The sequence below is a fragment of the Petaurus breviceps genome, unplaced genomic scaffold, assembly GCF_028583685.1.
Source record: "Petaurus breviceps papuanus isolate PSGF00001 unplaced genomic scaffold, PetGlider_PUasm1.0 91133, whole genome shotgun sequence".
Taxonomy (NCBI): Eukaryota; Metazoa; Chordata; class Mammalia; order Diprotodontia; family Petauridae; genus Petaurus; species Petaurus breviceps.
The window spans coordinates 44,731,102-44,748,796 of record NW_027187419.1 but is presented as its reverse complement, the minus strand read 5'-3'; the positions used below and the strand labels follow the sequence as shown (position 1 = coordinate 44,748,796).

Genomic DNA, 17,695 nt, shown 5'->3' with positions numbered 1-17,695 from the left:
GGGGGGGGGGGGGGGGGGGGGAGGTGTTGAAAAAAATAAGGGTTATTAACCTAACCCTAGGGAGGCACTGGGTAATTTTTTTTCAAAGGGGGCAGTAGGTCAAATAAATGTGAGAACTTCTATCTAACCTTGTATTTGCACAGCAACTCAATGCCAAGATATCCCACAGCCACATACCTATCCCCAAGGAAGTAAATTTTTTAGCATTCTCCAAAACATAGCAACACTTTTTGTGGTAGCAAAGAATTATAAACAAAGGAGAATCTATCCATTGGCAAATGGCTAAACAAACTGTAGTACATGAATGTAATGTAACATCACTGTGCTGAAGACATTATAAGCATGAGGAACAGAGAAACACACAAAGAACTGCAATGAACTCATGCATGTCAATAAAATAAGCATAACAAGAAAAATAATATATACAATTATTACAACAATGTAAATGCAAAAAACAAAATTACAAAAAACTAAGCTTCACCCAAACTAGAGATAAAAAGTAATGTCTTCTTTGTAGAGGCGGCGACCAATACACATGATGTCAAACTCTTCCATGTAGTTTAGTTTTATATAACTTTTTCTTTTTTTTTTTATTATGAAGCATGCCTCTCTGGAAGAAAATGGTTGAAAGGAAAAAAGTGAGAAATATAGGTGATACATTTCCCATTAAAAAAATTTTTTTAATCTACTTATTCTCCTCCAAACACTAATTCCATGAAAAACAAACCGCAATAGCAAAATAAATCACAAACCTTATTGGTAGGTGCTATTGTGATTCCTTTACTATCATGGTCAATTACTAAAAATTCACATAGCAATTTCTAGAAAACTTAACATTCACTTATTCTCCACATGGGGCAGGTGAAAATAATACAACAAAAGTGTCCACTCTATAATCATGCCTTCTCAATGTCTTTGAGAGGTGGAAAAAAATCGCATATTTAGGTAGAAGAAAAAATTTAATGATTTCAAATGAAATTTGACACATGAAACTTCTTACCATACTTATCAAATCAACTAAATTTCTTTTAGGAGAAAGAAAAATCAATAAACACTTACTAAACAGCAGTATTGTATGATGACTTACTATGAATAACTTAAACTGTTCTCAGCAATACAATGATCCAAGACAGTTCTATAGGACTTATGATGAAAGGTGCTGTCCATCTTTATAGAAAATACTAGTAGACCCTGAATGCAAATCAAAGATACTTTTTCTTTACTTCTTTTTCTTAGGTTTTTGTCTTTTTTTTTTTTTTTTACAGAATGACGTACATGGAAATATGTCTTGCATGACTCCACATGTATAAAATATTCGGGGAGAGAGAGAATTTGGAACTCAAAATTTGAGAAAAAAAAAAACCTTAAAATTTTTTAACATGTAACTGGGAAAAATATTAAATAAAAATAAATATTAAGCACCTACTAAGTAGCAGGCACTGTGCTAGGTTCCTGTTCTTGGAGCACCTACAGTCAAATGGGGGAACAACATACAAATAAATGTAGAAGGTAAACTACATACAGGATAAATAAGAAAGGGATTAGGGAAAGATTCTTGTAGAAGGTGGGATTTTAGCTGGCACTTTAAGGAAGCCCAGGAGGTCAACAGTCAGAGTGGAGGAAGGAGAGCAGTTCATACATGGGGGACCAGCCAGAAAGAATGCCCAGAGAAAGATGAGTGACTTGGGCGGGGGGGTATAACCAGGAGGCCAGTGCCACAGTATGACACAATATGCTGGGGTACAAAGTGTTAAGAATACTGGAAAGGTAGGGTGATGAAGGGCTTTTATGAATGACTTTGAATGCCAAACGGACCATTTTGTATTTGTTCCTGGAGGCAAAAAGAAGCCACTGGAGTTTACTGAATTGGGGGGTAGGAGGGTGGAGAGGGGAGGTATGTGGCACAGTCAGACTTGTGCTTCAGGGAAATCACTTTAGTAGCTGAATGGAGGATGGATTGGAGTAAGGAGAGACTTGAGGCAGGCTGACCCACCAACACTAGTAGGCTGTACAGTAAACACAGGTGTATGGGTGGGGGGGGGCCTTCATTAGAGTGATGGCGGTGTCAGAGGACTGAAGGGGGTGTACGGGGGAGAATGCCTTAGCTATTTGATTCTGATTCATGATGAATAATGTTATCCACCTCCAGAGAAAGAGCTGACAGAGTCTGAATGCAGATTGGCACATAATATTTTTCACTTCATTTTTTAAACGTGGGGTTCTATATGGTCTGTTTTCTTTCACAACATGACTAATACAATAAAGTTTTACATGATTGCACATGTATAGCCTAAATCAAATAGATTACCATTGGGAGGGGGGAAGGAAAGGAGGGAGAAAGAGAACATGGAACTCAAAATGTTAAAAATTGTTTTAGATGCAATTGAGGGAAAAAAATTTTTTTAAAGTCATAGTTCTTCAGAACTTATAAACACAACATACAAAAATACACAGCTAAAACTACATGGATATGCTTAATGGGAATTAAAGGCGAATCTGCCCTGAGAAACTCTGAGCAAGAATCACATAGGATGAGAATAGGTAGGATAAAATCATCATAGATGAAGGTAGTACCCACAATGAGGTCAAAGACTCATTAATATATTAAAGAATTAGACTGATATATTAGAGAATGCTGTAACTGTAATTTTCCCAGGTGTTGGGGGAAAAAAATAAAATAAATCGACACGGCTATTCCTGTGAACAAACAGAACTGTGATGGAGATTCAAACTCCAGTTTTTCTGGGCTGTCAGAAGTAACGGTAACAATAGTCCACAACTTTCATAGCACTTTACAATCATCTCTACATCATTTGAGTTGGTAATAAAATATTATTGCCCATAATTTAGATATCACGGAATCTTATATTGGGAAAGGACCTCAGAGGTCATCTAGTCCCACCTGTATCTGATCAAAAATTCCCTATACATTATCCATAAGCATTATCTTGAGCATCTCTAGAAAAAGGAAACTTACTACCTTCCCAAGGCAGGCCAACTGGCTTCTAATTTGCTCTACTTGTTATTGTTTTTCTTTCTATATTTAGCAGGTATAAGGTTCTCCAGTCTCCAGTGTTACTCCTGGTTCTTTGTCCTTCAGGGCCAAACTGAAAAACTCCAATTCTTTCACATGACAGCTTTCCCCAAAGTTGGGGAGGATTATCAAGTTTTCTACTCTATTACCCTTCCAAGTCTTCTCTGCTCCAGGAAAACAACCCTAGTTCCTTCAACTAAGCTTCAAATGGAATGAACATGCAGGTCCTTAGCCATCTACCAGCCTCTGTATATCTTCCAGTTTATCAACATGCCTATGAAAATATGGCACCCAGAACTAAATATAGTACTGCAGAGGAAGTCTGATTAAGCAGGGCAGACTACCTCCTTCCTTATTCTAAAGAGTATACTTCTTCATGAAAATAATCAAATAGCTAGGACTCTAACCTAGGTCTTCTCATTCCAATTCTAGCTTTCTTCCCTTCAAACTACCTTAAAAATATATATGTAGCCACCAAAGTTTGACATGAACACCATGGAGAGAATAGCAATCATGGACAAATCACTTAACTTCTGTATGCCTTTGTTTCCTCCCTGGTATTTAACAGGATTATTAATATCTACTACTTTGGTGTTAATATGAAATGTGTGTATATGGTGACTTACAGATCTTATGTCAACCAATATTATTTCACTTCTTATGAAATAGGTACTTAAAAAATGCTTGCTGGATTGAACTAAAACATCTAAATCTTAGATGGATAAAAAATATTTATTAAAACAGATGGGTACTTATTACTATAACTTTAGACTATGCAACATAATAATTAGCAGGATTGAAAAGATTTAATTGAAAGGACTGTATAGCCTGAAAGGTTAAAGCATCTATACTAAGAACACTGAAGTAGCTTCAATACAATGAAAAACCTTGTTTTCAATGAGACTTTAAAAAACAAGGCTAGATCAAATGATAAATTGACTTTAAAGGTCTAAATTATATGAATTAACATTATTTGCCCTAGTCTACAGTTTGATTAGTATACCACAACTTGAAATTAGCAGTATTCTTTTATAAAAATCAATCAAAACCTGTGAAGAAAAAGAACTAAGGCTGGTTAGAATGAAATAATCTAAGGGTAATTAATTAGATGGAAAATCAGTTCAGGTATTTTGTAGCTAGAAACACCAAAGAGACACAGGCAAGCATGCAATAAATGTGTGTCATAATAATCATCAATTGCTGCAGACCTTGGTTCCCAGGAAGTCTGACAAAATGATTCAAGAGTCCTTTGGAGCATTAAAATTCTTCGATTCCATGAATGTAACTATGTTCCAAAAGTTCATTTGCAAATACAAATCTAAATAAGTACATGTCTAAATTTTGGGTCCTGAAGTAAATTTAGAGCCATAAATGCACGATGTAAGAAAAGAATAAATATTTCTTTACCTCCTAGTATTGTTGTTGTCACCTCAATTATGTGTTTGGTGTAAAAGATGACTGAATTAATCTAAACAGATGTTTAAGTGATGGGCAGTCCCTTCAGCTTCTAGAGGCAAGTACATTTTAAAAAGATGGTGTTCACCAACCCTAAAGGTGATAAACTAAAAAATTATGTCAGCGTGGGCAAAATCATTTAGGGCTGAGACTATGCTCATAAAGATTCTCTATACACAGTAACAGCCACATTGTGCAATGACTGACTGACAGACTTAGCTCTTCTTAGCAATGCAAGGACCTAAAACAAAACCAAAAGACTCATGACAGAAAATGCCATCCACATCCAGAGAAAGAATTATGCAGCCTGAATCGTACTACTAGCCCTTTTTTTCTTTTGTTTTCTTTCTCATGGTTCCTCCCATTCATTCTAATTCTTCTATACAACATGACTCATGTGAAAACGTTTAATAAGAAAGAGCCTACATAGGATTGCACACTGTCTTGGGGAGCAAGGAGGGGAGAGAAGTGGAGGAAATTTTAAAACTTGCAGAAGTAAATGTTGAAAACTAAAAATAAATTAATTTTTAAAAAAAGATAAAGATTCTCTAAAAAGTTGCTCTTGCTTTCAACATCTTTTCTTTTATAGTACTGCAACCTACACATAGAACTTTTGCACAAAGTTTTTTCACAATTCTTTGAGTGGCAAGAAGCAGATATTTATTTAGTTGTGCCATTAGTATATGTGTATGGTTTATAAACCAGGTATAGCTTTCTACCATCACCTCAAAAAACCTAGTCACTTCATCTTAATCAGGATCGTGTTCAATTCACCTTAATACAAAACACCGTATACAAAAAAAGAAAAAAACTTGTCTTCAACAAGTTTGTTATATTGGGAGCTATAAGGTATACCTGTAGGGTAACCAAATGTAAAGCAGTGACAAAATAAGGTACACTGAAATGACTGAAGACATCTTGGTGAACGAGTAACTGTGGCTTTGAATCATACCTTTACAAAGAGTCTATAAATGAGGACAAAGTAGATCTGTCAACTTTCAGTTGAGACGAATCAAGGAGAGAAATGTTAACAAGAACTGGATTTCTAGGTATTGATTGTCTTTCTGCATAGATTAACTGAGGACCCCCAGAGAGGCAAGAATAGAGCTCAGATTGAGAAACAGTAGTTGCTGGGGCAGTGGAGGGGTGGCAAGAGTTCAGCTATGAAGAACCCCAAGAGATGGCAGCCCTGATAAGGTATCTTCTACAGAGAATCAAACACTGGCCACCAACACTGGAGAAACAAGAGCTGCAAAGCACTGAGCTATAATCAAAACATTGACTTTGCCTTTCACTCCCAGCCACTGTGCAGATACAGATCCAACTGGAAATGAATTGTCCATCAATCCCCAAGTCCATTTCCCTTTCCTGTAGAGTTCAGTCCCTTAAGGTAGTAAGGATAGAACTATAAGGATGAAGTGAAGTCTACAGATAAGTGCCTGGGATAAAAAGTGGGGCTCTGGAATGTGAGAGGTTGATAATCTATGCCTCTCCTGAGAGAGACCAAACACCTGGGGGTCGTACAATAAGGCTATAGGCCTGCAAGGTCTTTAGGGTAGTATCAAGTGAGTCCTACCAGGAGGAAAGGAGAGTGAACTGTTACAGGCTCTTGTAAGTCCTTTTTGGTTTTAGCCATTGTTCCTGTGGGGTGAAATAAAGTTGTCCAGTATTGATAGCCATTGTTACTGAGTGAACTGAATGCCTTCAGAAGAACTGACGCACCAGAGTGGTTAGGTGGCACAGTGAATAGAGCACTGGCCCTGGAGTCAGGAGAACCTAGTTCAAATTTGGCCTCAGACATGAAACACAAAAACTAGCCGTATGACCTTGGACAAGTCACTTAACCCCAATTGTGCTACCTTCCCCCCTCCAAAAAAAAAACAACAAAAAAAACAGAACTGAGGTCCTTTTACTTCCATAGAGGTAATCTGTAGAGATCTGTTCTAAAACTCCCAACCTCTGGGTGGGAACTAATAAGCCTAACTCTAAAGATCCCAAAGAAACTCCCCTACAAGGTTGAAAAGGAGTAACTTAAAGTGATACTTACATTTATAAGAGGAGAGCTTGAGGTTTTGGGTGTAATATAAATAACTAAATACTAGGTAATTTGAGAGAGAAAGAATTGAGAATTAAGTGCTCTAAGAAAGGAGGAGATAACACCTAAGCCTTTGAGGGGAAAAGGATGAGAGAGGTAACTATTACCAGACTGGAAATATAGATTGGAGGTATATGAGGGAAGGTAATTAAAGGAGAGGCTGAGGGGGTATTTTATCCATTAAACTAATAGAAAAATCACTGAAGGCTAACATAGTCATAGCCATGCCACTATATAGCCTTCACTTTTTAGCTATTGTCCATTACATCTTCAAGAGCTTGTCAAAACCTCCAGGTATTTCAATTTTTTAAGTCTCTCATAACCTGGCCCCTTTTCCTACCTTTTCCAACTTTCTTACATTCATTACTCCCCTCAGAGTATCTTCACAATTTACTCCACAGTTTTGCTCACCTGTATTTGTTTGCATGTCGTCTTCCCCCATTGGTCTGTAATCTTCTTGAGAGCAGAGGTGTTTTTGCCTTTCCTTATATTACCAATGACTAACTGGGCACAATACCTGGTACCCAGCAGGGGCTTAATAAATGTCTACCACACCCACATACAACTAGCTCCCAACTAGTTACCCAGACATATTAACTTCACTTTCTGAGTACCTCTTCTTATCCTTAGTTCAAATTATCCACTGCTCAGGGAGACAGTGAAATTAACCCCAGACAGACTACTTAGGTAAAGCCTGGCTGGGTTTAAGTTCACTGTGTGGCCTCAATACACCCCTCTGAAGTGTTTAAACCATCATTTATTTCAGTTAACGACAGGGGCAGCTAGATGGAGCAGTGGATTGAGTGCCAGCCTGAATTCAGGAAGACTGACGGACACTTACTAGTTGTGTGACTCTGGGCAAGTCATTTAAACCTGGTTTGCCTCAGATTCCTCATCTGTAAAATGAGCTGGAGGAAATGGCAAACCACTCCAGTATCTTCCCCAAGAAAACCTCAAATGGGGTCACAGAGAGTTGGGACATGACTGAAAACAATTGAACAACAGTGAAAAAATTAACCAATCTCTTAAACCATCCATGTTCCCTGGAGAAGAACCATGTATCTCACTAGTATCAAAGAGTTGAGAAGTCACTACCTTCCTTCCACCTCAATGCTAATGTGACCTCTAAATTCAAATTCATATAGGCTAAAGCAATCATATTTAGCTATGAACTTGTTTCTCACCTTGGAGAAACAATGTTGAATGCTAGCACCTCTGCAGAAATATTTATCAACTTTAATTTAATATGAATATAAGGTAAGGTTAACAGTCTAGGTGATAACAGATGCCACCATTCAAAAGCCTATATACTAGTTAAAATATCCTGTAATAATACTCAGGAAGCATTGGCTCAATATCAGAAGATAAAGGCAAACTCATCTTTGTAATGACAAAAAAGAATCTTTATTTATGAAAAATAAAAATTTTTAAATGGCTTAAGTGTCATACAAAATAGATGGATACAACTGAGTAAGTGTAAGTGGAATGTGACCTTGGGCAAATTACTTAATCCCAATTGCCCTCCAAAACACAAACAAACAAACAAAAGATTATGTAAAGTCAAATTCTGAACCTGGCCAATTCACTTAAACCTCTAATATACACTTGTTTTAAGTCCTAGGATCCTAAAGTTTAAAAGGTTGATTATTATTAAACCAAGAAAAGTGTTCAAATGCTAATGGTGGAAGAAAACAGGCCAGAGGTCATTTAGCCCAAAAATCTCCAAACTGCTTTCTATTCTTGGAACTCTATTTACACTACTAGTAGTATCTTTTACACAAACACTAATTAATTCTAATGTATATTCTTCTTAACAAAGTGAAAAACAGGTGAATAATATACCTAAGGAGTGGCCACCAGCAAGCAGCTTGAGGTGCTAGTTTGAGATGGCCAGCTTCATTATGTCTGCTTTATACTTTTTTTACTTTATTTTTCTTGTTTTGTGTTTTCTTTTACAATATGACTAATATGGAAATATTTTGTATGACTTGACATGTATTATATATTCGATTATATATATATGATATATATAATCTATTGCCTTTCTGAAGAGGTGGGGGAAGAGAAAGAATTTGGAACTCAAAAATCTTAAAAAGGAATGTTATAAATTTTTTTTACATGTAATTTGGGAAATGTGTAATGAAATAAATAAAAATATATTTTTTAAAAAGATTGCCTGCTTTACTCTCCATCTTCCTCCAAAAAGGTCTAAATCACTAAAAATTGAATTGGTGAAAAAGTGAAAAATATTATTTAGGGCAGTCATTGTAATAGCATCACAATATGCATAAAAAGAAGTTCAGAATGTATGTAGTATCCTAAAACTTACTAACACCTCTTCATTAAAGAGTTATTTCTCTCAAAAGCTTTAGAACAATGTCTGTTATACTTTTTTTTTTAAGTCTGGCAGTTTTTATAGTTGGATACCTTTTACCTTTATTCCCCTCATATTCATAAAACTATAAAATTAAGCTAGATGTTTAATAATTTTTAACTCTACTTATTGAGCTTTTGAACACAATATTTTGACTTGGTAAATTATGAGTTTTAAAATTCAGAGCTCAATATTACATAGCATAGTAAAAGATCACACATTTCTAGCATTTGAGGTTTCTATTCATCCTAAAAAAGAACCATCCATATTTTGGAAGACTCCTACTTATATAAAATTACATAGATAAATGTAGTTCATATTCTGAAAGGACTGAGATAAGCTGAAAAACCTTTAAATATCATCACCTCACTAGTTCATTCCCAACTAGACAGAAAGTCTTTTTGGATCATTTAGCATATGAGAAAAAACTATTAATATGTGCTCAACATACATTGGTTTAACTAAATTGCTGAGATCAACTAGTAAAAAAATCCCTCGTAGGAGTAAATGTTTGTAGTACTTGCTACAAATTAGTAGTGTTCAAAAGATGGATAAAAGCAATTTGTTTGAATATATCTGAATGTACACTTTGAATCTATGCAAAAAAAAAAATCAAGAAAGACTTTACTAAACACATTTAAGCCTCAGAGTGATCTATTTCATTTCACTAAAAATCTACCTCTACACAAACTGAATTGCATTCAACAAAGGTAGTTTTTGTATATGTGTAGCAACTGAGTTGCATTTAGTGATTTATGGTTGTTTTGCATACCAAATTTGTTTTTATTTCTAGAGTTCTTACAGACAAAACATATAAAGCCAGAAATGTAAGGAGGCAGTATGATGTACAGAGAGCACTGAATGGATTTTTGAGCTTGAGTTTCTTACTGTATAAAGGATAATGAAATTAAAGAGGAGTGTGAGAAGTCATTGTCTTTCATACTTCTCCATCCCCATCAGAAGAAACTTTTAAGTTTGATCTTTGCCTTGATTTTGGTTTTGGTTCTAGTTTTGTTTTGTTTTTTGCCTTTTTTGGGGGGGGAGGCCGGGCAATTGGGGTTAAGTGACTTGCCCAAGTTCACACATCTAGTAAGTGTTAACTCTCTGGGCTGAGATTTGAATTCAGGTCCTCCTGACTCCAAGGCTGGAGTCATTCACTTCGACACCTAGCTGCCCCTAAGTTTGATCTTTGAAAATATAAGGATTCAGATGAGTTAAAATTCAATGCTTCTTTACACATCATTTTAACAGACCTAATATATTTTAAGCAAAATGTTAAAGTCATGAATTTTAAAAGAAATTTCAATCAAAGGTGAATGTGTAGTAAAGCTAATTTCCTATCTCAAAATGCTACAAACGTGCCTGAAATACAAATTTAAAAACTCATAATTTGTCAAGTCAAAATAATTTTTATAAGTGGGGCAGCTAGGTGGACTCAGTGAAGAGAGGCCTGGAGTCAGGAGGACCGGAGTTCAAATGTGGCCTCAGGCACTTAACACAAAAGTCATGTGACTTTGGGCAAGTCCAATTGCCCTCCAAAAAGAAAAAACAAAAAACAAAATAATAAAAAAGTTAAATAAGAGAGTTAAAAATAAGAAAATATCTCGCTCAACTTCATCATTTTAGATAGCTCCTTGGTATTGGGGGGAGGAATAAGAATGCAAAAGGTAAACAACCATGAAAACTACTGAAAAAAAAAGAAAGGTAACAGACATTGTTCTTAAGCTTTTGAGGGAAATAACTCTGCAATGAAGGGCATTTGTAAGTTTAGTATACCACATTCTAGAATTATTTTTACACAGCAATGTGATGTTATTAACGCTGCCCCCTAAGTAGTACATACATTCTCTCCAAGGCATAATTAAAGAAGACACTCTTATACTGTCTTTAAGGCATTCCAAAACAAGGTTGACCTCCTCACTGCATGAGACTGTTTTCCTATTTTGACTCAATGTCCTGGAAGTTACCAAAACTATCACCTGCTTTCAAATGTGAGAAAGGAAACCAGCTCTAGCAAGCCCTGTGTGAGGTCAGTTTCAACCTAGTATCCAGATTGCCAAATGGGAAGATGAAAACTACCTTGTGTCGGATGTAAAAGAGGAAGTGACCTACAGGCAGAAGAAGTTTTTCAACAGGTGTAAGAGATTAATTCAGGCATCACCAAGCAACGCTAACCGTTTTCCAACCAATAATTCTGTGCCAAGCAACCTGATCAGGGCTTTGGCCAGAATCCCTTCATAGTCTTAACAAGGACTCTTGCTTATGTTCAGAACTTCCAAAGATTTTCTCAACTAAGCTTCCTTTCAACCTTAAATTCCAAGGTACAGAAATTCTGTTATATGCAGGCAACTGAAAGAATCAAATTCTTTCTAAGGGTTTAATGAATGTAACTTCGTTTAAACTTGAAAGATAATTTTCTAACTACTAATTAAGTAGTACTTAAATGATGGTCCCAAGTATTAATGCTTTTCTCTCTTCATAGAACTTCTAAAACCCAGAAGGGAGTTTTGTTTTAATAACTGCTCCTTTTATATCATTAGGTTACTGATGAATTTCATAAGAGAACAACTAATTCTCACAACTTGTTCTTTTTACTCTTCAAAAGCACTAAAATCTCTTTTAAAATTCATGACAATTCAACATTTTGCTTTAAAATGTTTAAAGTCTATGCTAAAATTCAGAAAAGTACTGAATTTTAATTCCTTTGAGGTCATATGTTTTCAAAATTCAAATTTAAAAGGTTGGGGGGAGGTTAAATTTTGAAAGACAACACCTATTCACACCCTCTTTACTTAATTTCTTATCTACCAACAAATCAATTCAGGTTGAAAACCAAATCCCAACCTAGGCAAGATTCTTTGACCCTTCCTCCTCCCAGTCCCATCCCCCCCACTCCAGCCATTTCCCTAATCAAATTTATTTTCCAAAAAAAACATACAGAAAAATCATAAACGTGTATCTTTTTGTTTCTTGAAAACATAATACCCTGACACTGACCAACACAATTATTTCCTAGTATGGATATTTATTAAAGATATTATAGAAGGCTTTAATATGGAACACAGCTGAATTAAATAGTTTTAACTGTGGAAATAAGTAAAATGTTCTCTTTTGGAAAAAGATATATTTTAACTGGGATTTTTTTCATAGGAAAATGTAAGCTAATGCTAAACTTATTCAAAAGGAGCCTTACATTCACCCAGGAACACAAAGGTCAATTCAATTTTTTTTTAAAATAGCAAATAGAAGCGTGAAGTCAACAACTACACAAGAAAACACATTCCAGTGTAGCAGTTCAAACACTATTTCAAGAACCCGATTATTTATAAAGTCCCACATCTCACTTGGCAACCTAAGGTTTACATAAACTAGCGAACTCATGACCACATTGCAGATTCTTTAAAGAACCAAAAGCTCTGCAAGTTCCAGTGGCTTGAATTATATCTGAATAAACCATGAAATTAAAAGTTACAGAGCAAAACCTTTAAAGTATAGGGATTTTACAGTTCACCTCAGATTCAGAATGACTTTTGGTACGTAAATAAATACTAGAGGGAAACGAGCTGTGAGGCTTTTATGCCTCACTTACAATATAGGTCCCTTATTTCTCTAAAGTGGACAAACCTCGGTGGGTAGGCAATCCTCCCGCGAAAAGGTGTTTAATACCTCACTCACCTGAGGGAAGACCACAGACGTTTATTCGGTTTAGCAAAGGTGTTTTCTTGCTTATCACATTAAGATAAACAGGTCAACAACAAAATTTCTCCTAAAGGTCGGCCACCAGAGGCGGTGACTTTTCATTTAAAGATAAAAAAACCAGGAAAGGAAAACTCTCCCCTAATTAAGTAGGAATCCATCGGAAGCAGGAAAGCAGGAGGAAATTGACACGCACACCCGGAGAGCAGCCCTAGCCTTCCTACAACCCAACCCCAAGCCTCTTTCACGCCCAGGCATCAAGGTTACTTTAAAATAAAATTAAAAAAAAAAAAGAAAAAGGACAATAAACCAGGAAATCCGGATCAGAAACCCACCTAGCCAAGCTGGAGGCTCCATCCCCTGCCTCGTTTTTTTCACTGGGGAATCCCCTTGCCTCACCCTGGTCACACATATAAGACTGTAGGAATTTTTAGGATCCTGGAAAGAAGGCACTTGCCCTACCTTCCAACGTTATCCTTGCCCAAGATTTTATTTGTAACAGGATGGAGGAGGGGGGGCGGGAGAACCAAATCATCAAGGGCACCTCACTTAGGGTCTCCCACTTTACCTCCCCCCCTCCAGGGATGGCAGGCACACAAAGGTCTGGGAGCTGCAGTCCCAGATGAACAGCAATCGCCTTAGCCAAGACGGCTAAGCCGCAAAAATACTCGCCAGGGAGAGGCACGCATATTCCTGCGGGAGGGAGGGAAGAGGGAGGGAGAGCCACGGGGGATCCCCGGGGAATTGGGCAAAGTGGTGGGGGGGCGAGGGGGGAAAGGATGGGTGCAGGTGAGGAGGGAGGGAGAGCGCGCACCCTCTCCCCACCCTCCTCACCTGAGACAAGGGCGGGGGGGGGGGCCTTCCCCACGCGCGCGCCCCCCTCCTCGCCTTTCTGCACACACACACACACCACCCCCCTCTTTGATGCCTTTCATTTGGCCTCTGCAGCGGAGGAGCCGACCGACCTCCAGCACCGAGCACTGCGCCAAGGAGAAGGAGGAGGAGGGAGGCGGGTGGGGGGAGGACAAGCCCCGCTCTGCAGCACCCGACCCTCTCCATCACGGGGACTCAATCCATCACTGAAGGGGGGGGAGAGAAGATCGGCGTGGGTTCGTCCCCGCCCCCATGCACACGCAGGCCTCCCTCAGGAGTGGAAAGGAGGGCAGCCCCCACGGGGGCGAGAGTGCGGCGCCCCCCACCCACCTCCAGCCCAGCAAACACACACTCTCCACACCCTCGGACGAAAGAAGGGGGCAGGGAAGAAGGGAGGAAGGGTCGGTGCTCGGGCCCGTGAAGGCAGGGAAATAGCACCTACCTCAATGTAGCCAGCTAGCGCGGCCGAGGGCGCCATGAGCCCGAGCAGCACCAGAGCTAGGAGTCTGCCCATAGCGGCGGCCGTCTTCCCTGCCGCCGCCATCCCCTCGCCAAGGTTCTCTCCCTCCGAGGCTCAACCAACCACAGCACAAGGACAGTCAGCGAAGGAACTTAGGTCTGAGCGACTATCAAGCGACTGAACCCAGTCCGCCGCCGCCCCGGGGGTTTTACACCAACCGGAACTGACTTCACAAGACCACGCCCACACCCTTTCCAGGCGCCCAATGCTTGGGACCAAGTGTTAGCCCAAAGACCGCCCCCCTCCTGCCCTGAAAAGCCAATCAGAGAACCAGGAGACTGGGTGAGCTGAACTTACTCCTCCTCAACTACAAGTTGTTCCCGCCCCCGTCCCTCCTTTACATAGAGGTGGTCCTGCCAATTTCCCAATCCATGCGGTAAAGTCGTGGGGCAGGTGCTTGGGGTGGGGGCTTTTCCAAGCTGAGGCTTAAAGTATTGACTGGCTAACCCTGGATAAACTGCAACAAGCTGTAGAACAGGTGACCTCCTCCCTCCTGCTGTGATTAACCCCATCCTCGCCTCGCACGTGTTACCTCTCTTGCGCCTTATGGTCATCTGCACGCAGAAGATTGTTGCCCACCCACTGTCACCACGCTGCAACCGTCACGTTCTTTCCAAGACTTCGGTCAATACAGTACTGGGGGAATTTTTCTTGAGTGCCTCCACCACTTCTAGGACCCCCTCCCTAAATGCACACACACCTCCTCTATCCTGATCAAAGATCACTGCTCTAGTACTGGTCCTGGCTTCTCGAAGAACGGATATCCATCCCCCAGTAGGGATTTTGTTAAGGCATTTTTTTCAGGCTGGTGACAGAGCTCAGAGATTCCTTAAGCCTCAACCCTACCCTTCCAGCTCTGGGCATCACTTAAGTCAATGGTAACAAGCATAATTCTCCCCATGGCCAGGACAAATCCCCTAGTGTTTCAAGGGTAGGTCACTTTTGTCTCATTTACTATAAATCAAGAACAGTAGCAAGATTGCTGTTCATACTAACTTCCCTTTATCTTTCCATTCCAGTAATACAAAAAAAGTTTTCTTGCATCATCTTACAATTGGTATGGAATCACAAATGCTATTTTCAAGATGGTTATTCAGTCAACAATACTGGTTTGGGTACACATTATTTGGGTACAGAACGTGGTAATATAATAGTCTGTTACCTTATTAAGTGCCTATTACATTCCAGGCACTGGGCTAAACCTTGGATACTCTCTTATCTAGACGTCACAGAGCTTTCCTAAAGATACAATGAGAAAGCATGTAACTATCCCTAGCGCCTAGCACAGTGCCAGGCAAATAGTATCTATGTGCTCTACATGTAGAGCTTTGCATGTGCACAAAACATTATGCATGTTTGAAAGTACTTTGAAAAGCACAGGACAAGCAATACCACTACTAGTATCACAAAGAGATCATAAAAAAAGGAAAAGGATCCACATTCCCAAAAATATTTATAGCAGCTCTTTTTGTGGTGGCCAAGAATTGGAAATTAAGGAGATGCCCATCAACTGGGGAATGGATGACAAGATGTGGTATATGAATGCAATGGAATACTATTGTTCCATAAGAAATGATGAGCAAGTGGACTTCAGAAAGACCTGAACAGATTTGCATGAACTGATGTTGAGTGAAGTAAGCAGAACCAAGAAAACACTGTACACAGTAACAGCAATATTGTGAGATGATTAACTTTGACAGATTTAGTTCTTCTGAGCAATGCAATGATCTAAGATAATTCCAAAAGGCTCATGATGAAAAATGCTATCTACATCAAGAGAAAGAACTATGGAGTCTGAATGTAAATCAAAGCATACTATTTTCTCTTTCATTGTTGTTTTTTGTTTTTTCTTTCTCATGGTATTTCTATTTTGTTCTGATTCTTCTTTCACAACATGACTAATGTGGAAATATGTTTAATGTTTAATTTAATTTTTAATTTATTTAATTAATTGATTTAATAATAATAAAATACATGTATAGCCTATATCAGATTGCTTGGGGAAAGGAGAATGGGGAGGAGGAAATATTTACTACTCAAAATTTTATAAAAGCGAATGCTGAAAACTAAAAACAAATAAATTTAAATTTTTTTAAAAAGCATAGGACATTCCATCTCCAAATCCCATACCTTCGCACAGCAGACTGTCCCTATCTGGAATACTTCCTCCTTACTTTTCCCTTTTGGAATCTCAAGTTTCCTTCCACACACAGTTCAAGTATCTACATGCTATCACCAACTGTTTAGTGCTCTTTCCATTTTGAAATTATTTGGTATTTATTTGCCTATGTAAATGTTGTAGTTTTCCATGAAATGTAAGCTCTTGTATAAATGAAAAGATAACTAGAATGAAGTCCAATTCCAATACTTACCCTGAAAAACAAATAAGGAAACATGCTTCCTCTTCTCAGCAGAAAGACAGAAAACTTCAAGAACAGTATTTATATAGCACCTACTAGGTACCAGGCAATGTGCTAACTCACTTAATAAATATTATCTTATCTCACCTGATCTTCACAACAACCTTGTGAGATAGCTACTATTATCCCCATTTTATAGCTGAAGAAATTGAGACCAAATGAAGCTAAATGTTTTGCCTAGGGTTACATAACTAGGCAGTGTCAAATTTGAACTCCGGTCTTCTTGACTCCAGACCAACTATAAACACTATGATATTTAGCTGCCTCGGGACCTAAACTCAGGTCTTCCTGACTCCAAGTCCAGTACCCTGTATCTACTATGCCACCTAGCTGTCTTCATATCCAGAAATGATTATGATACTAAAATAAAATGTCGATTAATAATAATAATGATGGCATTTGTATTGTTCCTTCTTTAAGATTTGCAAAACACTTTACAAATATCTCGTTTTATGTTCACAGCAACCCTGAGAGGTAGGTGCTAATATAATCCCTATTTTACAGAAGGGGAAACTTAGGCAGAGGTAAAGTGATTTGCCCAGAGTCACACATTGAGTAAGTGTCTGAGGCTGGATTTAAATTTAGGTCTTCCTGACTCTATGCCCAGAGCTCTCTCTAATGAGGCACATGTTTTGTTATTTTCTTTGAAGAATGTAGCTCCTTGTGATGAGGGACTATTTTGTTGAAGTTTTTTCTTCTATATATCCCCAGCTCCTAACATACTGTATTGTCAGCAGTAGGTAATTTGCTAAGTTGAATTTGTGGAACATAAAGCACTACATTAATCTAGGATGTCATTATTATATGAAATCATATGTAAGAAGGGGTACATAAAACATAGCCTAAAAAGGGCAAATGGATACATGTATACCGTGTTTCCCCGATAATAAGACCTATACTGAAAATAAGCCCTCCCCTTACTGTGTAAGATTCCTCTAAAATAAGCCCTCCCCCGAAAATAAGCCCTATTGAGATTGCTACTGTAGTGAAGGTGATCCCCTGCGCTACACACTACATTACGGTACCCTCTGTATGCACCGTCCCCTCCCCACCCCCTGGGTGAAACACACGCTGCGCTCCGAGCTGCATCCAATCAGAGCTGCAGCAGTGAGCGTGTCATCCTGTTCTTCCCCAGTGATTTGCTTATTGAATAAAGGTACATTTTTTTGTTCACATTTACCTGTTTATTAAAATTGCTGTCAATGTTCATTAAAATAAGCCCTCCCCT

General features: G+C 38.5%; 1 protein-coding gene across 2 annotated transcripts in view; it reads right to left on the bottom strand.

Annotated features, from left to right (window-relative positions):
- APLP2 (amyloid beta precursor like protein 2) overlaps positions 1–14,238 on the bottom strand; it is a 101,716-nt gene extending 87,478 nt beyond the window's left edge. For both annotated transcript variants that reach the window (XM_069080151.1, XM_069080152.1), the window contains exon 1: positions 13,970–14,238. In XM_069080151.1, coding sequence (XP_068936252.1) covers positions 13,970–14,071 — 102 coding nt within the window. In that variant the 5' untranslated portion in view covers positions 14,072–14,238. The remainder of the gene's footprint in view (positions 1–13,969) is intronic.
- Positions 14,239–17,695: the final 3,457 nt, after the last annotated feature.